Consider the following 23,159-nt stretch of genomic DNA (forward strand, 5'->3'; position numbering starts at 1 on the left):
AAAAACCTGGTCCAAAATCTGTAGCAGCATTTCATTGTTATTTTAACTGCCTAGGCTCGTGCACAGCGAGCACCCACTATTACACGCACGCCCTAAACGTACCTGCGGCTGGCCTTTCACGCCATGCGCTTAGATCGCTAAAATAGCGCCCTATGAACGTAAACTGCCCCAGTGGAGCTAAATACATGGACTAAGTAGCAAGTCGGCTAAAAGGATAGAATTAAGATATCAGATTTGTTCTTCTGTGAGCTAGGTAACAACATCTATTGTCTCTATATACACTATCAATAGCATTAGTATCATAGATCAAAAGTAGATGAAATTGTATGGGGATGGGGGGGTGCCACTTAATCGATCCAATCAATTAATCAAAAAAAATTGAATAAACTGAAGAATCTATCATCAACTGAGTTAATATACGTGATTGTATCTCTGAAAATCAATATGTATTTACATTGTTCTATAAGGAGGTCTTCCATCTCATTTGTGTGTTCTACTTTTACATGCATTCTTGTGTTATAATAATCTCCACAGGAATTTGCAAAAACGACACAATCAGCACATTCCTTCACAACAGCCAATATGCGGATGTGTGATGGCGGGTGAAAGAGCGAGGGTTAACAATGGGAAGGGGGAAGGCTTTGTCTCTGTAAAGGCTCATTAGATGTAAAAAGGTCCTCTTGGCAGTGCCTAATTGAACACTTCTTTGATGATTACATCTAAGTTTGCAAACTCCAGTGCCTCTAATCCATGAATTATGTGGGCCAATGTTATGCTCGTGACTATTAATTACAAAGAATCTTCACAGATAATATTCACTTCAAAAACATTTTAAGCCACCGTGACTGTCCAGCTCGAGTCACAGCGTCTCGATGGAGGCTGTTAGGGAAATTACATAAAATTATGCACATGTAAACATGTTACCTTCCCATGTAGGGCTGCACGATGTGGGGGAAATATGCGATGTGGGAGGACGTTGACTATTGAAATAACAATATTGATAAATAAACAGATATTAAAGTGCACTCAGTTCTGTATCACTTCTGCTTTCAGTATTCTGCTAAAATACAACAAACTGGGTGTTTGAAAACTTTACCAAAATTCTTTTATTGAACAAATTGAACATTGAATTGAATATAAAAGGCACCACTCAAAAAAGAAAAAGTTATATTTTTAAGTGCAGTTTTCAACAGATATTTTCTTTTGTCTGACACAAAAGAAATCGGAGTGTCTTTTTCAATATGTCGCTACAAACTATAGAAATGTAATTTATACAAGTGTTGTTGTTTTTTTATACTAACCTGTTGAAATTTACACACTACACAAGTGAGAACATAGTGTGCACAACGCACTGCATGTAAGTATCCAAAATGAGACAGACTATGAGTTTTTCCCTAAGTAGTACAGTATTACGCAGGGTGGATTTCCATGTGCTCTTATTTATGACCCAGAGCGCAGATGCAAATTAAAAGTACAACACGAGTTTGAAGGCTCGTTTGGGAGCTACGATAAACACTCCCTGCCATCCAATGCTATAAACTATCCATAAAATTAAAAAGGATAGTTGCATGTCTCCACTGAGAGTAATTCATAATGTAGTGTAGCACTACACCAACAGCTTCCCAGAGGAGGGAGGGGTGGAAATCAGGCCCAACGGACAAACTAATACATGTTAAAGTGCTCATATTATGCTCATTTTCAGATTCATAATTGTATTTAGGTTATATCAGAATAGGTTTTTTATGGTTTCATTTTCAAAAAAAAACATATATTTGTTGTACTGGACGAGCTCTCTGTTTTAGCGACAGAGTGGGACATCTCACCTCTGTTCCATCTTTGTTAGGTGTCGAACATGCTCAGTAGCTAGGTAAGGACTACTAGCCAGTCAGAAGCAGAGTATGAGGGCCCTGACAGTACCTAGGTAAGGACTACTAGCCAGTCAGAAGCAGAGTATGAGGCCCTGACAGTACCTAGGTAAGGACTACTAGCCAGTCAGAAGCAGAGTATGAGGGCCCTGACAGTACCTAGGTAAGGACTACTAGCCAGTCAGAAGCAGAGTATGAGGCCCTGACAGTAACTAGGTAAGGACTACTAGCCAGTCAGAAGCAGAGTATGAGGGTCCTGACAGTACCTAGGTAAGGACTACTAGCCAGTCAGAAGCAGAGTATGAGGGCCCTGACAGTACCTAGGTAAGGACTACTAGCCAGTCAGAAGCAGAGTATGAGGCCCTGACAGTACCTAGGTAAGGACTACTAGCCAGTCAGGAGCAGAGTATGAGGCCCTGACAGTACCTAGGTAAGGACTACTAGCCAGTCAGAAGCAGAGTATGAGGCCCTGACAGTACCTAGGTAAGGACTACTAGCCAGTCAGAAGCAGAGTATGAGGCCCTGACGGTACCTAGGTAAGGACTACTAGCCAGTCAGAAGCAGAGTATGAGGGGCCTGATGGTACCTAGGTAAGCACTACTAGCCAGTCAGAAGCAGAGTATGAGGGTCCTGACAGTACCTAGGTAAGGACTACTAGCCAGTCAGAAGCAGAGTATGAGGGTCCTGACAGTACCTAGGTAAGGACTACTAGCCAGTCAGGAGCAGAGTATGAGGGTCCTGACAGTACCTAGGTAAGGACTACTAGCCAGTCAGTTTCTTTACTTTGTAAACCTATAACGTGCACAAAAAAAAGATATAACATGATAAAGTAAAAGGGGAAAAGCCAAAAATCCTAATATAAGGACTTTAGGAGCTGTTATAAGCCATTATGCAGTCAATACTCACTAATAAGAATCACAAATTGCATAACATTTTTCTTTTACATGCTATCCTCCTGCACTACCCAAGGTTTTTCTAGATGCAGTCTATGAGGATGCCTAAAATTTTTGTTAATATGATAAGTAAGTATTGACAGATAAGATTTTTTTTTTCCCAGGCTGATACGATACCAATCATTAGTAATGAGGGCGGCCGATAACACATATACATTTACAATAAGTACTTCGTCATATCATCAAGAACATCATTAACGCAGATATTATATACCCTTAAATATCGTGATATTTGGTTATTATATTATAATATGTATATTATATATTATTTTATCGCCAACTCCTAATTAACATGTATAAATTTCCTGCTGTTTCGCCAGCTGCAGAAGAAGAAGTTTCCGTCAATATTTCATCATTATATTGCACTGCTCCATATCTGTTCCTACCTGAGACAAGACTGCTCTCTGTGATCAGAGAGCATCATAGACCCCGACGCCTGGAGGTAGGACGGGGCCCGAGGCGCCTGAGGGCCCCTGCGGATCAGCTTCCCTGTGACGGGGTCGTAGGTCCGAACCTCCGGGGCTGCAGGTTGAGGTCTGGGCTGGATGGGAGCTGGGTGGAAAATATGCTTCTGCAGGGGACCCTGAATGTCAGGTAATGCTGCTGGACTGTTACTCCTGCAAAAAGACCAGATAAGAATAAGATTTCAGATTTGGAATTATCTTCAGATTTTTATGTTTTGCGGTTAATATGTTCACAACATCTGTATTTATTTCTAAGTTATCAGTTCACATCTGCTAGGTTTTAGATGGTGGGGGGCTATTTGCCACAACCAGTTGGGTGGGTCAGTGAGGAGAGAGAGAGAGAGAGAGAGAGAGAGAGAGAGAGAGAGAGAGAGAGAGAGAGAGAGAGAGAGAGAGAGAGATACCTTGTGGGGGACATGCATATAATTAGTTTTTTATTTGCAATTATATCATAATTATTCTCGTTTATTGTATTATTTTATCAGATGTATTTACTCCTTCTTGTTGTCTGTGTGTACGTTTGTCATGCCAATAAAGCTAAATGAAGTAAAAAATTTAAACTTAGAGAGGGAGGGAGGGAGGGAGCGAGAGAGAGAGAGAAAAGGCCTGTGTAAAGTGATTTATATAGTTAAGATAATATCATGTTAATGTTCATATGATTTTTTATTCGTGTTATGTCCAAATATTTGGAAAAATTGTATGTTGATGCTTTGGCAACATTGTTATTGAAACTTATATGCCAATAAAGCCCCACTGAATTGAGAGAGAGAGAGAGAGAGAGAGAGAGAGAGAGAGAGAGAGAGAGAGAGAGAGAGAGAGAGAGAGAGAGAGAGAGAGAGAGAGAGAGAGAGAGAGAGAGAGAACGAAATAACCTAACTACAATGACTGTGATTATAGCAGTGGGGACATGGTGTGCAGTGGCAGTTATAGTAACAGTAAAGACAATAGAACTATGACTTTAAATAATGGGAGCAGCAGCAGTGGGCGTCGAGCAGGATCAAGGGAGCAGCTGCAGCCCCGATCCAGGTGCCACCACAATCCCAGTAAAGCTCTCCTTTACCTTGGCGTCTTGGAATAGTCCTCCTTTAGGGGGTACAGCTGCTCCTCCACCCTCTCCCAGCGCTCCAGACAGCTCCACAGCCAGTCTGGGTTGACAACATAGAGGTGCTTGCAGCCTTGGGCCTGACGGACCTTCTCGGTCCCTGGGGGGGGGGCGAGACAACAGGGATGAGAACAGGTTTTCCCCTTACAATCAAAAACTTGTACCAAAAGCAGGGCAGCAGGAGGAAAATATCTAATTGCAATTATTTTGGACTGATACTGTGATTGCGATATGATTCCCAATATTGGAGGGGATGATCATTATTCTCATTTGCGTTGAACAATATTACATTTTTTTAAACGTGGGAGTTTTGCGAGGATTTGTACCAAACAATCAATGTGTAGGCCGGGTCGTCTCTGCAGCACCACACCCCTTCAATCAGAATGGTTTGACACATATTCTGCCTTTTGGATATTGCACTTGTCTATATTGCAATTTTGATCAAATTGAAAAGCAACTTAAGTTTTTTTTCTCTCTCCATAAACTCTTTAATTTAGGATAGAAAACTGCCGATGATGATAACTACACACCGACTATTGGCTTCGTTATTTTTCTTGTCAAACAAAATCCGTTCTCCTTTTACTTCCACGAGCAAAAAGTAATAATAAATACGCGGTGATGTCATCGCCGCGTATTTATTATTACTAGTGACCGCTGTATTGCAGTAATGCAATAACTGCCCCAGTCCTAACTGTAAACAAAGGTCAGATATTATATAGCATAAAAGTCCAATCCAAAAAATTAATAAATGTCAAAATAGACAATCAAATTGAACCGTGACCTTAGAATCGAAAATGTAATCGAATCAAGGATTTGGAGAATCGTGACTCCCCTATTAATTATCAGCATTAAAAAAATGAGCTACAATTATACTCATTTAAGATTTTCATCAAATCAAATTGCATTTGGTTCTGCAATATTTATGCAATTATGTATTTACATTCTGTAATTATATCTCAATAAAAAGGAGCGTGGTGGAGTCTGCTATTCCTGGCTAGCTCCTCACAGGGGCTGCTAATACAAACACACCTGCCGATGCTGCTTTGCCAGGACCTGAACCAGGACCTCACCTCAATAGTGGTACGCCCGTACACCCTGTACTTAGACAGCATGTTAACCAGAGCCCTTCACAATGGAATGGCCGACTTTGAGATGCATTCATCGCGATGCAGTGGATTCAATCTCAATTATCTCGGACACACAAATCGGCCAATATGCCAGTACGCCCGGCCGGCATTTGAACAAGCCTTGCATGACCTCTCTTGAATTCTAGCCCAATTAGTAAAGCATGAATGGCACCAATTAAGGAAGGTTCGAGCACATGGCTATAAAAAAAAAAAAAATACCTCAACTATATTCAGTAAAATGAACAAAAATGACAACATGCATGTCAGAAAAGATAGGTAGTTTTTTTTAAATCATTTATTTGAGAGGAAAGCTTCGACATGAAAGCGGGGGGGGGAGTGGGATGACATGCAGCAAAGGCCGGCAGGTCAGAATCAAAACCGCGGTCGCTATGGCAAGGACAGAGCCTCTGTACATGGGGGGCACGCTCTCCAAAGTGATCTACCCAGGCACCCCCCAAAAAAGTACTTAAAGTAGTTTTGAGGTAATTCTAAATATATAAATCCTCCAAATTCAGTACCATCCTGGCTCTAATAAAAGGACTTGTGTTTAATACTACATTTTTTGTTGGAAAATTATACAGTGAGAAGTTTGGAAAGATCAATTAATTGTCAAATTTGCCACAGATAATGCTAATATTGTATGCTTGTTGAACAGCATCTACACATTTCTACATACCAGTTCTAGCTGCGATGAGATGCGTTGTCCGACTGGGATCTTGGGAGCTAAGAACCAGGTTCTTGCTAATCTTGGCCCCCAGTGCTTTGGCATGGTAGAACTCACGGGTTCTCTCCATGGGGTAGTTGGTCGGGTACAGGCCACTGAACACTATCGTCGTGCCCTCCAGCGTCTTGCTTTTCAGCTCCGGGGCAATCTTGCGAATGTCCGGTGTTTCCGAGGTCTCCTTCCTCAGATAGGCCGCGTATCGTGCGTAGTACTCGGCGTGGATCCTTTCCAGAACTTCCTCCAGGTAGATCAGGTGATCGTCCTGGTCGATATCAGCTTCTTCTTCCTCTTCCTCGTCCTCCTCGTCCTCCATGCTCTGGTCCAGCAGCTCCTCGCCCATGGTCACCCCAGACTGTTCACTGTTCTGGGACTCAGTTTCTGGCTCTCTCCTATCTGAACAGCCATTTCCCAGCTCGGGGTCTGGGAGAAGAACTCCTGAAGGTTCTGCTGGGTCTAAACTGGTTTCTGCTTCACTCCCGCCTTTACTGTCCCCTTCCCTTGCCCCGTCCCCAGGCTCTTGCGTGACTCCTTCCTGCCCGGAGTTCTTTGCCTGGCAAGACTTGGCCTCGCTATCACTCACTGATGAGGGGGGCTTTTCTGTGATGGAGTCATTGTCACTGTCACTGGAAAGGTCAAAGTCCAAGTTATTGGACCCATGGCTTGGCGCCGATGAGTTGGCACTGTCCTGCGCCTCATGTGTCACCAGTGTCCTGTTGCTATCATCTTCCTTAGCATTTGTTCTATCTCCCACCTGAGCTTCGGACTTTCCTTTGCCTCGTCCCGACTCATCCTCCACAACCCCTGTGGGATGTGTCCGTTCATTTGTCGGTACTTCCTGAGACGACTGAGATGTTGTGGTCTCTTCGATTCCAGAAGGGTTCTGGTCTTTGGGCCTTTTACTGAGCCCGTTATTTTGCTCATCGGCGCAGAGTGTTCCTCCCGGTTCGGTGCTCTCCGCTGGCCGACTGGACGGGCCTCCTGCTGGACGAAGACAAAGCAATTACGCTGCATTCAGGGACACACGCATCAGAATCAATAGGTGACAGTAAGAACAGTTCTAAAGATGAAAGGATGCTGGCGAGTTTCCCATCCTGACATCCAAGGAGCTCCAAAGTGTTCAATATTGGATAAATAACTATGAAATAATTAATCACATGAAAAACAATTTGTGAAGAAACAAAAGAAATTATTAACCCAACTCATTATAAGATGTTATTTTATCCTTTTCATTTTCATACTAAGAGTTTTATATGACTTCTATTAAGTTCACAATGTCTTTTTTTCAAAAGTATGCTTTTATTTCATAATGGATTTTTGCAGTTATAGTTATGGCCCTTTTCACCCTGTACTTAGCATGTATATATTCTGGAAGGTCGGGGATCCTGTGATTATAAACCACTTAGTAATAACCTTCCTTACATTTCACACAAGTGCAATCTAGTCTAATCATCTAATCTCCAGGGGGCAGCCCAGTCTGGGAGGGGCTGCCCGCATTGGCATCAACTCTTGGTGTAGAATCCTCCTCTATGGGAAATCCAAGTCCTCTGGGTCATTCCAGTGAAAGTGACTATTTGCGCGTGAAAATAAAATTCTCAAGTGCTAACCTGTCAACAACACAGAGTAATGTCTAATGATACTGAGAAAGTCAATCTTGACAAATAAGAAGAAGAATTCTGTTTTTTTGGAGGAAAAGTATCCACTCCTCTTTTGTATGACAAGGAAGATGTACTGTAAACTCTGCCCAACTTCCATCAGTGATATTAAGTGGAGTGTACTGTGTCACTTGGAACCAGTGAGCTGGATGCAAAGGAGAGGGCAGCTAAATAGTCTGAGAAGCAGTGCACGGAGAGCCGGCACGGGCCAGTGGACACCGGCCTTCAGAATGTACGAGGGCAACAAATCAGATCCGCGCAAAACTTTGACTTTGTGTTTAATACATCCTCAAAAACAAAGAACTTTAGACTTCCATTGTTTGCCGCATCTGAATATTAAGAGTGGCTGACAGTCTACAGGACAGTCATTGATACAGTGTGTGTGTGATATCATATTTCACATCTCATAATGCACCAGATGGCGTCAGTTGAGGATGATAACAAGCCAAATGTATTCACGGTGTATGTCAATATTGTGCTACAGTCTCTTGTGCTGCACCACTGTGCCCACAAAATGAAAAAAAATCAATAATGCCGTTTTAGAATGTGCCTACCTAATATGTTGTTGAATGATGCGTCACCTGCCGACAACAGAAATCATTTTATTTCAAAATGTATATGTTTTGTATTACTTTTAGAACTCCATGTCATTAATATTGAACCGGTATCTTTATTTCATAGTGCAAAAATACAAGTGCAACTCTAAATAGTATTTAGGGTTGTATTTGCATTGGACCAAATCTGCTTTGGGCAAACTCTCTGGTCTTTCCTCAATGTAGCAACAATAAAAAGGCCCATTACTGAGCCTGGCAGCTGTTGTAACATGGGCTCAGTACAACCACGAGTTATCACTAATTGATGTGACAGCTCGAGAGTGGGTGTAAATGAGGGGGTCCGACAAAAGTCCCCAAGGAGACACGCTGGCTGGCTCCAAACAGCTTGTTTCCTGCTATGATAATGATGAAAATAACACTTTGTCTTTGAGAGGATTCCCTATAGGAGTTCATCGCAGAGGGACATGTCTGTATTGTGGTGAAAATGTTAGACCCCTGTAGGACAGTTTATCATTATTTATTGACAGGTACCTTTGACTAATGATGGTTGGTCCATAGAGGGGTCTAGGCTCAGGACGCTGGCTGAACATGAATGCAGTTGATGAGTATTTACTGTTTGGGTCCGGGCTGAGTGACACTCTATAATAAAGTATATGACCATGGAACCTAAGTAGTTATCATTTGAATAAAATACACAAACTAGCAGTTAGCTCCGCTCCGCTAAGCGTAGGGGCTCTGGATACGTCACACTGTGTGTTGTTGTGATTGGTGGTAGAGTTATCCGATTGCGTGCAGTGAGGTTTTCAAATGCACGCTTGGTGCCGCCCCTCGATATGGGGGACTTTCATTACTCGATGCCAGACCCTTAATCCTCTCGGATTTGGGTCTGGATTTCCCCGCTAGTACATAAAATGGATTTTCTGCTGGTCTGGTTTGCTACAAATGGATGTGATGTAGTCGTTGTCAGCGGCATAGTGTATAAAAAAAAAGTGATGCATAGCCAAATAAATTACATTGACTTTTTACATTTTGCACCAGAATTGGTTCTATTGCTATTCGCCTGGTTTTAAAGCTCAGTGTCAGTGAGACAGTGCAGAGAACGCTGTGCCTCTATGTCCAACTATGTACTGGACTGTGTAACATTCATCATTAGCACTAAGATCCCAGAAGAGCAGCCAGAGATCAGTGAAGCCACTGGACGGACTTGCTTGCCAACAGCTAATAGTGCCTCTCACAGGGGAACGTGCACAGCACTGGAAACCATTCACTGGACCGGGCATTTTTGTCCATTTGACCCTCAGTGTTACATAAACTGCCAGCTATTTTTTTTCATTGCAGGGTCTTTCAACAAATGTGTCATGTTATCAAAGGGTAACTTTGTTTTTGTTTGTTTTTTTACAACCTTGGATCCTATTTTACCACATTCTTGTGTCCAAGTGACTGATGGGAACGACAATCTTGGAAATTGGTCGTGTATAAAGCAAGAGCGCTGCCGGTTACAGCGGTCGCGCTCAACACTGGACCAATTACAAAGACTTTTGTTCACATTAGTCACTTACGACACTGACACATGGGGAAATAGGGTCCTGGTTGAAAGATGCCAAAATGCCCCGGGTGGGCACTGTACCTTTCTTTGCCATCTGAGCTTCCCGTGATCCAGGGGGCGCGTTGATGTCCCCTGTGCCCTGGAAGTAGATGTATTTCTTCACAGTGATGAGATTGGGTGCAAACTTCCACACATCCTCTCTGTCGTCAATTATGGAGACCATGGAGTCACCGCAGGGGAAAAGATTCCTGTCAGGAAAACCACAAGACACTAGCAAAACTTTTTGACACATGTCCAAAGTGTTTTTCCCCCCCAGATAAAGACTGTGAGGCTGGTATGTGTCTCTTTTGACTATAGTAATTGTCTAGTGACTGATTGTGTTTTGCAGTAAGTCCATGTTTGGGTTGGGTATCGTTTGGTTTTTTTCTGGTACCGGCGCTAAAACGGTGCCTGAACCAAAATATATAACGTATGTGTAATTAGGACTGGGCAATATAGAAAAAATCAAATACCACAATATTCTTACCTCGATGCGGATATTGCGACGATATTGCATGGTTTACTGTTGGTGCCTTAGCAAAATGTTATTTACACAATGAGATTGATGATAAATATTCTCCAGAAATTATTTAAATAATAGAACAGCTAGAACAGTCTGGTAAGTTCAGAAAATGATATCACTATGTATGCAGCCTGTAAAACCAGGTAAGACAACACTTTTGCCATATTGCCATATTTCCGAAATATAAGACAATATCTAGTCTCATATCGCGATATTGATACAACATCGATATATTGCCCAGCCCTATTTGTAATGTATAGAATATAAATTATAAAAAAGGAGCACAAAACGACAGACGACTTTAAAGAACGTCTTGTTTATTGCTATGGCCATATGGTCAAAATGAAATGATTAATAATGTAATAACAATAACTTATAACAATGACTTATTTCACCAGTAAATTGCTGGTAAACGACAAAAACAAGCACCAGGTGGGAAAAGGGTAATTTACAATAACTTAAAATGCAGCACAGGGCTGGCGAGTTTCCAGTAAACGCACCATCTCTGTGTAGGCAGCGGCAGACTGTTACGTCCCGGTTCCACTGCTTAGTTAGCGGTCAGCATTTTAACCATGTGTGTTTAATCCAGCTACTAGTTAACGCTAATGTAGCGCCCCGTGCAGCGATGCCAGGCACCGAAAGTTTCGCTCTTTTTCGGACTCGTTACTACCGTTTACGTCAGAACCGGTGCCCTATTGGGACCGCGTTTCAGTGCGCAACCCTAGTCCATACCCATACACGCACACACACACACACATATAATATACATACATACACACACACACACGTTTTTTGCAACATGTCATCGACAACCGTTCATTACTAACACAGAGAGAGAATAATTGATCTTTACTTATTGTGCTCGTCTACAGTCACTGACAATATGGACATATAGACAGACTGTTCATGATATAAATGGTTGCAGAAGCTAAGAAACAATCAACAATCAATACCTTGTAAAAAAACAAAACAAATGAGACATACCTAGGTTTTATCAATACAAAAAGTCTAGTTTTGCTTTAAAACAAAGCAGAGCTAAATAATGTCTAGGGAGTGGATGGGCGCAGGGTAGCAGGAGGCAATTCTTACCTAAGATTCCCCGTCTTGGAGAAAGGGTCGATGCATTCATCTCTGGAAAGGATCCGGTGAGAGAAAAGCTTCTTTTCAGGATCCAGAAAGCCTTTAAAAAAAAGATGGAGATATGAAGAAAAGAAAAAAATGCCAATTAAGCGGTATCTGAAGAATGAAAACAGAAACTCCTTCTCCGAGGTCGCAGTAGGCAGTTCACTTGTATTGAAAAGACACGTAATGCTACAGCTCTTGCAACAAAGTATGTAATTTCATTTTCACACCATTTCTAGGAAACATTAACAAAACTATTCTCTTACAAAGAAAATAGCCCCTTCTCACTACCTTTTTCCCCAGTAGCAAAACTTTCTCACACTTTCTTACTATGCACAGATTGATATTAGAGAGGTTCTAATACTAGTATCAGTATCGCCTCCGACACTGCCTACAACGCTGGTATAGGGAAGTACTGGAGTTTATGCACCGATCCCCATAAACAATAAAGCCTTGGATAAACGTTAAAGTAGTTAATTTATGTTCTTTTTCCATTATTACTGACTGTCAAACTGGATGATAAAAGAACGTTCTGTGGCAATCATTGTTTGAGAAACATGAACAAACTCAAAGAGTTTAACCTGAGACAGGCCGTGCAACAAAAATAGAAATCATATCACGGGCGCCCGGATTGGTCCGTTGGTAGAGCGGGCGCCCATATATAAAAAGGTATACTCCTCAACCCATTAGGTTCTGGTTTGACTCCGACCTGCGGCCCTTTGCTGCAGGTCATTCATCCCTCTCTCCCCCCCCCCCCCCCTCTTTCTTCAGCTGTCCTGTCAAATACAGGCCTAAAAATGCCCCAAAAATAATCTTAAAAACAAAAAATAAAACAAGATATATCACATCCATACAGGGATAGTAGTATACCTAGGTTTGAGTTACTTTGAGTCGTTTCAAAAATTACAATTCCAGTAGAATCGTTACTTTATTGCAATCGTTTAGAGGATTTTGATTTCAACTCCGATCATCGCTTCCAAATTTAAAACGTGCAAATTTTGTTTTACCTAAGCAGCCAGGCGCTTGTTGTGTACCAGCTGTGGAGCGCAGTAAGCAGAGCTCGCGGGTGAGTTTATTTTACATTGAAAAAGCCCTGACAACTGCAAACCACTACTGAATCATTAAAAAAAAAACTTCCTCTTATTTGTGAAATAAGCATGTGACTCGTTTCCACTCCAACCCGCAAAACTCTTAATCGATAAGAACCAGAATTGGAGTCAGAATTGTTAAAATCAAAATGATGCCCAACCCTAAGTATACCACTGTTAACACACAAAAAGATGTCTGACACACTGGTATCAGATCAGTACTCGGTATCGGCCGATACGCAGGTTCAGGTATCGGGATGCAAAATAGGGTATTGGACCATCTCTAATTGGTTTAAACCTTGGCTAGGGTTACTTTGACCTACCCTGGCTGCACAAGACGGCACAGAGTCTCCCTTTAAGCACACAACAGAACAGAAGCTGTCAATAGCTGGAGCACTGCTCAGAAACATGCAGACCTCCCTGCATCAGGACCAGTAGTACAATCCAATTCAAAACGCATTAAACCTTCATCAGAATAATACTGTACCAAGGCTGCCTCTATTATATACAGTATAATGAAAGATTGAACCCTGAATAGCAAAATACAGCATATAAACAAAGTACCTACACTTCAATATAACCCGGCATTAAATGATTAACGGCAATATTTTCCCCTACAAAGGAAACCAACACCAGACAGCTACCTGCCAAAACTAGGCAAAAACTGGAGGGGCTGTCTAGTGTACCTGCAGATTTAGCGAGTGCCCACCCAAAGTCGTCACGCAGCACTTTAACTGGCTTAACTTGCACTTGAAAATGTAGCACCCCTACTGCTTGCAAATTGCACACAGAGATCCAGCAAAACAGCATCTGGAACACAAAACATGAGCAGACACCTCCCTCTTATGGACACAACCTGGCAGTACAAGTAGAAGCATTCTATTTTGATATCAATGAAACCATGTGGATTCATGTACTGTAACCAGCAATTATAATGTGGGAAAAAGCACTGTACAATGTTGGGAAGTGAGTCCCTTACCAGCGATGGTGTGCGCGTAAAGGCGGCTCCCGAAGGTGAAGACATGCAACTCATAGAGTTTGGCGATTTTCTCCAGGAAAGCCTTGCAGTGTGGGCGCAGTCGTGTGTGGAGCATAGGCTCTCCTCGCCCGAGCTGGAAGTGGAAAATGCCCTGGTGGAAATTACAAACAGTCTTAACTCTGACACAGTGAGGTAAATGCACAGATTTAGGTCTCAGCATCTGTTCAAAGGAGGATTTTGACTGATGATAAAAGGCAGAAAACTGTCAATGCAAAGTACCTTCATGAAATGAAACCGGGAGTGACCTTTACCCAAAATTGTGCAAATTACAGCACGTACTAAAAACAGTCATTTGTAATGAGGCGTTGACATCATTGCACTGGCAGACAGCCCTTTGATCTAGCTTCTGAAAAACCATTCATGTCCTCCCTATTATGTTAGAGCGGAAACCAAAGTATTTATAGTTGTCCCCAATGGCCACTCGAAAGCGGAGTGAAAAGTCGGCTGGCATAGAGAGAGAAGCAGCATGACATATGTTTAAATATGCGGAAAACACAAGACTTTCACAGGGTCTCTGTTGGGGGTTTTTGAACTTTACTAATGTGTGAGCTGGGGTCTGTTTCACAAGAAAAAGTCTTATTAAAGGCTTAAAGTGATATATATACAGTGGGGAGAACAAGTATTAGATACAATGCTGATTTTGCAGGTTTTCCTACTTCCAAAGCATGTAGAGCTCTGTACTTTTTATCATAGATACACTTCAACTGTGAGAGACGGAATCTAAAACAAAAATCCAGAATAACACATTGTATGATTTTTAAATAATTAGTTTGCATTTTATTGCATGACATAAGTATTTGATACATCAGAAAAGCAGAACTTGGTACAATTTGGTACAGAAACCTTTGTTTGCAGTTCCAGAGATCATGCGTTTCCTGTAGTTCTTGACCAGGTTTGCACACACTGCAGCAGGGAATTTTGGCCCACTCCTCCATACAGACCTTCTCCAGATGCTTCATGTTTTGGGTCTGTTGCTGGGCAATACGGACTTTCAGCTCCCTCCAAAGATTTACTATTGGGTTCGTGTTTGGAGACTGGTTAGGCCACTCCAGGACCTTGATTTGGTTCTTACAGAGCCACTCCTTAGTTGCTCTGGCTGTTTGTTTCAGGTCATTGTCATGTTGGAAGACCCAGACCAGAACCATCTTCAGTGCTCTTACTGAGGGAAGGAGGTTGTTGGCCAAGATCCCACAATACATGGCCCTCACATTCCGTCTCTGGATCAACCAGATGGACATTGGCAGCCTTCAGACGGGCCTGGACATGCGCTGGCTTGAGCAGGGGGACCTTTTAATCCATGACGGCGTAGTGTGTTGTTACTAATGGTTTTCTTTGTGACTGTGGTCCCAGCTCTCTTCAGGTCATTGACCAGGTCTTGCTGTGTAGTTCTGGGCTGATCCCTCACCTTCCTCATGATCATTGGTGCCCCACCAGGTGAGATCTGGCACGGAGCTCCATACCGAGGGAGATTGACCATCATCTTGAACTTCTTCTATTTTCTAATAATTGCGCCAACAGTTGCTTCCTTCTCACAAAGCTGCTTGGCTATTGTCCTGTAGCCCCCCCCCCCCCAGCCTTGTGCAGGTCTACAGTTTTATCCCTGATGTTCTTAAAAGGCTCTCTGGTCTTGGCCATTGTGGAGAGGTTGGAGTCTGTTTGAGTGAGTGTGCAGACAGGTGTCTTTATCCAGGTAACGAGTTCAAACAATTGCAGTTAATACAGGTAATGAGTGGGGGAACAGGAGGGCTTCTTACAAGGAAAACTAACAGGTTTCTTACTGGTTGGTAAGTGATCAAATACTTGTCATGCAATAAAATGCAAATTAATTATTTAAAAATCATACAATGATATTTTGAGATTCCGTCTCTCACAGTTGAAGTGTACCAAAAAATGACAGAGGTCTACATGCTTTGAAAGTAGGAAAACCTGCAAAAGTTATCTGTAAGTTAACAGGACAACTGTCCAGTTTATATTTAGCTACACAAAAGTGCTCGTTTTGCCGCTGACAGACTCAGATTAATATTCTAAGTGTCTGACAACATTGTGGAAAGGATTTCAAAGGAGGTCGACCAAGACCCTTTTTGTAAACATAAACATGTAAAAAACATCCACGAAATTGCATTCGCTAAACCCACCAGACTCCATGTTAATAAACAGTAATTTTAGCATCGTAAAATACACTTCAAAGTTGACAGAAACTAAATAAAACTATAAAAAAGGTTTTAGGTTGTCTTTCCACTTTTCCAACAATCACAACTCTAATTTTGGTTGAAATTAACACACAATTTCCCAATTTACATGTGAAAATACGTCGGATCTAGACACACTAAAAGTATCGCTTTTTTAAATGGAGTCTGGTGGGTTTAGCGCTAGCGACTTCAGAGCTGTTTCTGGTTAAACAGAAAGGTCACAAAGAGGTTCTGAAGGTCTATCCCTGAAGGGATGCTTTCCATATTGTTGTCAGACACTCGGAATATTAATCTGGGTCTGTCAGTTGCAAAACGAGCACTTTTGTGAAGCTAAATACAAGCTGGAGAATTGAGATGTTAACATACATTGTAGTTTGTTTCTCCTCTGCTGACTGCAGCGATCTTGCTTAATACTGGACTAATTTCACAGATCGTTGTTCCCATCAGTCACTTAGACACAAAAACATAGGAACATAGTGTCAATAGTGTCATAGTATCAACTAACAATAGTAGTTACCCTTTAAGACATTAGCTAATGTTAGCAATTCATTGTGGTTTACCAAAGCAACCACGATTATTTAAAGGAATTGACAATTAGACAATTCTGTAATAATTGTTCCAGGCCTAGATATGATGGTATGATACCTTATTGGACATACGCTGGCAGTGCTGTTCAGTGGTGTGGATCAGCGTTTGGTCCAGGTCCACCATCAGGACCAGCTTTCTGTTCCTGTGGAGTCTCTGCTGGTCTTCTCTGCCCAGCTGTTCTGCTTGCTGTTGGGGGGGAATATAATATATAATTAACTCACATGTTGTCCTCGGGTCAAATTTTAACCGTTTTCAGTTTTTTTTTTTAATCACAAAAAAATGCGCCATCAAAATGAGCGCTTAAAATGTCAGCATTAGAAATATCAAATAACTTTGGGAAAAACATTTAAAAAAATTTAAAAAGCACACACACAACATTGAAAAAGTTAAAAAAAAATGTCAGTAAAAGCAATAAGGGTGTTGAAAACCCCCTTTTTTCATGGTTGATGGGAAGACAACACAAGGGTTAATGGAATATCCTGAGCCGCCACCACTTGATGTTTTTGGAATGAATAATTGTGTAAATAAGTGTGTATTACCATATTTTTGCATGTGGTTTTGAGCTAACATGTTAAGATTCTTTTAAGCTTTTGTTGTTTTTGAGCTGAATGTATGCCCCAACAGTGTATGATTACATATTCATTGCAGTTTAAACTGGTTGTCTATGGAAACCTAGACCTGAACATTATTATTCATGACTATGGAATTATCATTTGTTTCCGCGGAGGGTTGTGTGTCTTCAAAAATAGTTTAACAAGATTTTCCACCCCGAAATTCTTGACATTCCTCAGGAAATGTTGAACATTTGTTTAATATGAAGATATAAAATGTGCCAAGGATGGGGGCCCCAGTGCTTCCCATAGGAGTTCACACACAGCCATCTTATAATAGCATGAATATGAAGTAGATCTCGCTCAGCATTCCCTGCATCTCCATCATAGGACTCACCTCGGAGCTGACCATCAGCTCAGGGACACTGTGCACCATGGAGACGGTTGCTGTGGAGATAGGAATTTGCTGGTTCCCATTCGTGCTCTGCAGCCTGAGAAAAGGGGGGGGGGGGAGACATATTTGTGACTAGGGATGTAGCGGTATGAAAATGTAACCTCATTGGTATAGCAACAAAAAATATCAGTATTATTTCATTTTATTTTAAAACTAATTTCAGTATTACCGCGGCATTTTTAATTTAAATTTCAAATGTTTAACTTTTTTCCTGAAAGTTCTGCAGACAGGATACCTCTTCAAGCAACGGTCCTTTCGGCATTCTTATAATAACCAAAATATGCAAACGCTTCAGACTCATTTGGTGCAGATCCGTCTGGCCGTGCGATCGCGCTCCACTTTGTTCCTAGGTGACGCCCGCAAAGCATCCGAAGAACCGGGCCCATGTCCATCTTTATGGAAATGAATCCATCGAACGCAACACGACGATCCAACAGAAGCAGACAAAAATCTTCCAATGCAATCTGCCATGGACAGGGTTCATACTCATTTTAACCACTATTCCGTGACTTTTTTGGCAAATTTCCAAGACTATAGTATGTATTCCTAAAAAAATCTCAGTCGACATTATACAATCAGAATAAAACGCCGTGTTACAGTTTATCCTCAAAAGGTTTAACACTTAAATGAATGGCAATGTATGTGCTTTATAGTGGAATTCGTAATATCACGCCCAGAATAGAATGTGAAGGTTAAGACGACGTGAAATACATTTTTTATTATATGATTTGTTTTATTAATCACGTATTATTATGCTTTGTTTTTTTTTTTTTTAAATCCATAACTTTCAAAAACTTTCTGGGTCTTTTTATTTTTTCAAAACCTTTCCAGGCCTGGAATTTGCATTTTCAAACTCCATAACCTTTCCACATTTTTTTCAAAACGTATGAACCCTGCATGGACGTATGACATCACGCTTCGGTCGTGTCGCAAAAATGGATCTGCACCCATAGAGGGTGGATGAATGTCCTGAGCGCTGTCATCGCGTCCTTCCAACATGAGTCCAACTTCAAGAAATCCCGTTGTAGGCTATGCCGTGCTTGCTTCAGGAGACTCGGATGAAGCTGGGAAGGCTTAAACACAGTTTCCAAGCCGTGGTAATCCACCGGGATAATGATGATATTTCAAACGAACGGTAATTTTTATCGTCAACATTTTTATGGTGGTTTACCGTTCCATCCCTAGGTGTGACTGAGAAGAATGGAAGCTTTCATCAATGACCAAGCAGCAGATGGCACGAACAATACTACAATGAGCAAAATATTTGGTTTGTTGCTGGGCAGTTTTAAGCTCCTATTAGACTGACTTTTTTGTCAATTAATACATAAAATCATGTTATCAAATGGCATGGAAGACTGAGTCTCGGATTCTCACTTACATCTGAACAGTCATTAGTTTATGAACCCATGCTAAAGTGGACTAAAAAGAGCATACAAAATTTTTTGGCAAATTGATCCTAATGCTGTAATTAAAAAAAATCTGAAAAATTCTACCTTTAAGGACACCAATTTTCTTTCTGAATGAATAATGTATTGTAAATAAATAAATGTTCTTTCTTAAAATACAGGGGGCATAAGTATACACCCCCAATGTTAAATTCCCATAGAGGCAGGCAGATTTTTATTTTTAAAGGCCAGTTATTTCATGGATCAGGATACTATGCATCCTGATAAAGTTCCCTGGGCCTTTGGAATTACAATACCCCCAAAAAGCCAAAGGAACTTTATCAGGATACATAGTATCCTGGATCCATGAAATAACTGGCCTTTAATAATAAAAATATTAATTATTATATATCTTAAATATTTAACATAAGGGTGTACTTATGCCCTCTGTATTTTAAGGAAGAACATTTATTTATTTATGAAATTGGTGTCCTTAAAAAGGTACGTTTTTTAATTAAGGCTTAAGATCAGTTTTCAAAAGATGATTTTTTGATTCCTCTTTTTAGTCAACTTTAGCATGGGTTCATAAACATATGAGAACCACTGTACATTTCACATCTTCTCACTGGCTGATCTCTGGTGCCACCTGATGGTTTCAAATAGTACAGAATCCACCTGAAATACATGGGGTCAGATATATATACATTTAGACACAGGGTTTCCCGCAGCACTTTGCATCCGCCGCCTTAGCAACACACGCCTGCTGCCTTAACTAAAGCGTAAACACAGTAACCACAGTAAAGTGGCTGCATGAGGCCGACCATGCACAGAACATTAACAGGGACAAGCCTACAGCTGTCCATGGACCGGAGTGCAGAAAATGTGTCCGAGTCTCCCGGACAGGTGAACTGAGACTCCGTTTCATGCTTGTTAACATTTCATTTTATTGTTATAGCTTTTGGAAAGCTGGCTGCCAAAGGTCCCCAATTACTCGCTAATTAAAAGGTGCTCTAAGCAATGTTGGGTGATGTTACTGTGTGTTCAGGGGACATGCAGCTAGTGAGGAGATGATTTTTACAGTGTGTTCTGGGGACAGGCAGCTAGTGAGGAGATGTTTTTTACAGTGTGTTCTGGGGACAGGCAGATAGTGAGGAGATGTTTTTTACAGTGTGTTCTGGGGACAGGCAGCTAGCAGACAGTGAGGAGATGTTTTTTACAGTGTGTTCAGGGGACAGGCAGCTAGCAGATAGTGAGGAGATGTTTTTTACAGTGTGTTCTGGGGACAGGCAGCTAGCAGATAGTGAGGAGATGTTTTTTACAGTGTGTTCAGGGGACAGGCAGCTAGCAGACAGTGAGGAGATGTTTTTTACAGTGTGTTCAGGGGACAGGCAGCTAGTGAGGAGATGTTTTTTACAGTGTGTTCTGGGGACAGGCAGCTAGCAGATAGTGAGGAGATGTTTGCTGTACGTGACAACAAATGCTGTAGCCTAAAACATGCGTGACATCGCTTGGAGCCCCTTTAATTAGCCTGAGGTAAACGATAGATATCAGTAAACAGAAGTGACGTGGTGGCTGGCGTCTGGTGTGTGCGTCAGTGTTTGTGTGTCAACAGCAAAAAAACAGAAGAAAGTAGCTGCACCTTCGCCAAAATGAAGACTATTTTGGTACAAACGTGTCCTCGGATATAGATAGATATAATTTATTAATTATATATTATTATTGAAATGTAATTGTTAAATGTGGTACAGAGTCTGCAGCCTATCGTGCAAACATCAGTGAATGACCTGTCGTAGTAAGCAGAACAGATCACTGAAAACATACATGTGTAAATATGTATGAAAATGTAACGGTGTGTGTATGTCCTTACTGAGTCAGGTCCTGGCCGCATTCAGCACATAAACCCTTCATTACTATGGGATGGCTGCATTCTTCTACTCGGACAATGACACCTCTGAAATAAAGAAAACAAAAGTTGGTGTTAATAACTTCTCTGTAGACCAGGGTAGAAGAGTGCTTTAGTTCCATCTTCTTGTGAGATTTTCATTTCAACATTTTCTTTGTAGCATGCAAGGCCTCGATAGAGATGAAGTTCATCAGATGTTTTAACACTTGTGTATCACAGATTAGCTGCGAGCCTCAAAACCAGATGTTTAAGTCAGGGATCTTCAACAAGGGGTCCGGGACCCCTAAGGGGTCCTCAGAGTCAATGCAAGGGGCCTCCAAGTTATTGTTCATTTATTTATTTAAAAAGTCTTGACATGAATCCAACATATTAGCAAATAGGAATCCCCACTGCTTCTTGGCCTATAGTCAAGGTAGTCACTAAGTCAATCCACAGACGCGTGCCACATGTATGTTTAACATTCATACAGGATTTATAAAATTATACAAACAATTATTAGGCTATTTGAATAGCTTAGTATGCAGAAAAGGCTCTAGGTTGCCATGCAAGTTAGTGTAGGCCCAGTATAATATGAAACTTCATTTTATAAAATATATTCAATAGGGGGGGGGGGGGGGGTCGCTGATCCACCTTCTTTCTGTTTAGGGCTCCTTGGCTTAAAAACGTTGGAGACGAGGTTTAAGTGTTGGGTTTATAATAGAGAAGTTGTAAATTCAATCAACAACAAATGACTGTATTTATTTACAATAATAAATAACTTGGTACACAGCTGCTTTGTTTTGTATCTAATTAAGACACTTCAGTTGGCAATTTTATATATATATATATATATATATAAAATCGCCAACTGTAGTGAACTGTAGTGCTATTCTGTAAAATCACTTCTTCTGCAGGCTAAATCATTTCTGTCCCATCTCATATCACTGTTTTTAAATTACTTCTTTCTGAGGGCAAATTGCCACAACAAGCAGCATGGATTTTTAAAGTCAGGAGGAGTAGGAGTTTACAAGGAACACTTGAAGGCAACACAACTTCTCTCAGAGGCGTGACAGCAAATAGTTTTAAGTTTTGAATCAGAGGTGTCTAATTGACATCCGAGGAATGTTACCTTTGACAAACACGCGCTAAGCTGAAAAACACAGCTCCTGTATTCTGAAACAATAAGAGAGCAAGCAGAAACAGGCAATAAAACGGCAAGCTGGTTCAAATACAGTGGGACAACAGCCGCCTAGGGGTCATTCTTCTACCTGTCAACCTACACGACATGTACACATTCCATGCACGCGAGAACGAGACAACACTCCACGTGGTTATGCCTTCAAAATAAAAGCGTTGCGGTGTTTTACTTATATATACTCATATCAAACAAACACTTCAGAATCGGTGAAATGTTTGGTACAATTATCCTTACAATTAGGTTGCATCTCCACTTTAATTGCAACTCCTGAAAATGCTCAGAAACCACTCTCTAAAATAATACACCTTTATTTTGAAAGTGCTGGCCAAAAACGCTGCTTGTTTGTTTTGACTGACTTGACGCTGGTACGAGCAAATGCTGCGAGTGGTGTTTCGAGTACGGCTAGCAAACAAGCTAACGGTACTTAGCACTTATAGCCATGTTAACTCGTTAGCTAGCTAACGTTACACCGCAGGTGAAGTCCTTAGCTGGCGAAGCGATACCAAAAGTACAGCTGACAGGCCGCCTGTAACGTTAGCCATTCCAGGCACGGAGCAGGTCAGCAAACATTAGCTAGCAGAGTGACTCACCCGGGAGGTATAACTTGTCCAAGTTGACAGCATAGCTCCTTGACTACTCCAGCACGGTCCGATTTCACCTTTTTCTCTGGTAGCCTGGCAACCTCTGCCCCTTTCTCTTGAGATATGGGAGCGCACAGTGCTAGCACGGAGTCCAAGTTAACAAGAGACCCGGGTTTGACTTTCCACTCTAGAAGCCGTAGAGGGAGAGCCCCGGTCGGCCAGCAGATATCTGCCACCTGCATCGCGGGGCCCTCCGACGCTGCACCTCCGCCTCCACCGCCAGAATCTGCAGGATCCTCCATCTGCCCCGCACTCTATAAAACACTTTAGTTTTCAGCAACGGTCCACTCAAAACGTATCCACCGGATCTCACAATAGCCCGTGTACAATTAAAACCTACACACCATGAGGAAAATTAAAAGAAATGGGCTGCAAATTTAAACACAGTAGCTTCCAGTCAGCTATGTTCGCTCTTCCCGCCCGTAAACAGGAAAACGCAACACTGCAGCGACACGGGTCACTACAGCTTCCGG

General features: G+C 41.6%; 1 protein-coding gene across 2 annotated transcripts in view; it reads right to left on the minus strand.

Annotated features, from left to right (window-relative positions):
- ctdp1 (CTD (carboxy-terminal domain, RNA polymerase II, polypeptide A) phosphatase, subunit 1) overlaps nucleotides 1-23,159 on the minus strand; it is an 80,146-nt gene extending 56,987 nt beyond the window's left edge. The window contains exons 1-10 of one of the 2 annotated variants that reach the window (XM_032523057.1): nucleotides 22,636-23,159; nucleotides 20,833-20,916; nucleotides 17,524-17,617; nucleotides 16,633-16,761; nucleotides 13,739-13,889; nucleotides 11,639-11,729; nucleotides 10,069-10,235; nucleotides 6,188-7,213; nucleotides 4,343-4,484; nucleotides 3,205-3,435 (exon numbers count right to left, since the gene is read on the minus strand). In XM_032523057.1, the coding sequence (XP_032378948.1) occupies nucleotides 3,205-3,435; nucleotides 4,343-4,484; nucleotides 6,188-7,213; nucleotides 10,069-10,235; nucleotides 11,639-11,729; nucleotides 13,739-13,889; nucleotides 16,633-16,761; nucleotides 17,524-17,617; nucleotides 20,833-20,916; nucleotides 22,636-22,928 (2,408 nt within the window). In that variant the 5' untranslated portion in view covers nucleotides 22,929-23,159. Of the gene's footprint in view, nucleotides 1-3,204; nucleotides 3,436-4,342; nucleotides 4,485-6,187; nucleotides 7,217-10,068; nucleotides 10,236-11,638; nucleotides 11,730-13,738; nucleotides 13,890-16,632; nucleotides 16,762-17,523; nucleotides 17,618-20,832; nucleotides 20,917-22,635 lie in introns of both variants that reach the window. The other variant, XM_032523055.1, reaches the window with a different exon arrangement.

This window comes from Etheostoma spectabile, chromosome 8 (assembly GCF_008692095.1).
Source record: "Etheostoma spectabile isolate EspeVRDwgs_2016 chromosome 8, UIUC_Espe_1.0, whole genome shotgun sequence".
Taxonomy (NCBI): Eukaryota; Metazoa; Chordata; class Actinopteri; order Perciformes; family Percidae; genus Etheostoma; species Etheostoma spectabile.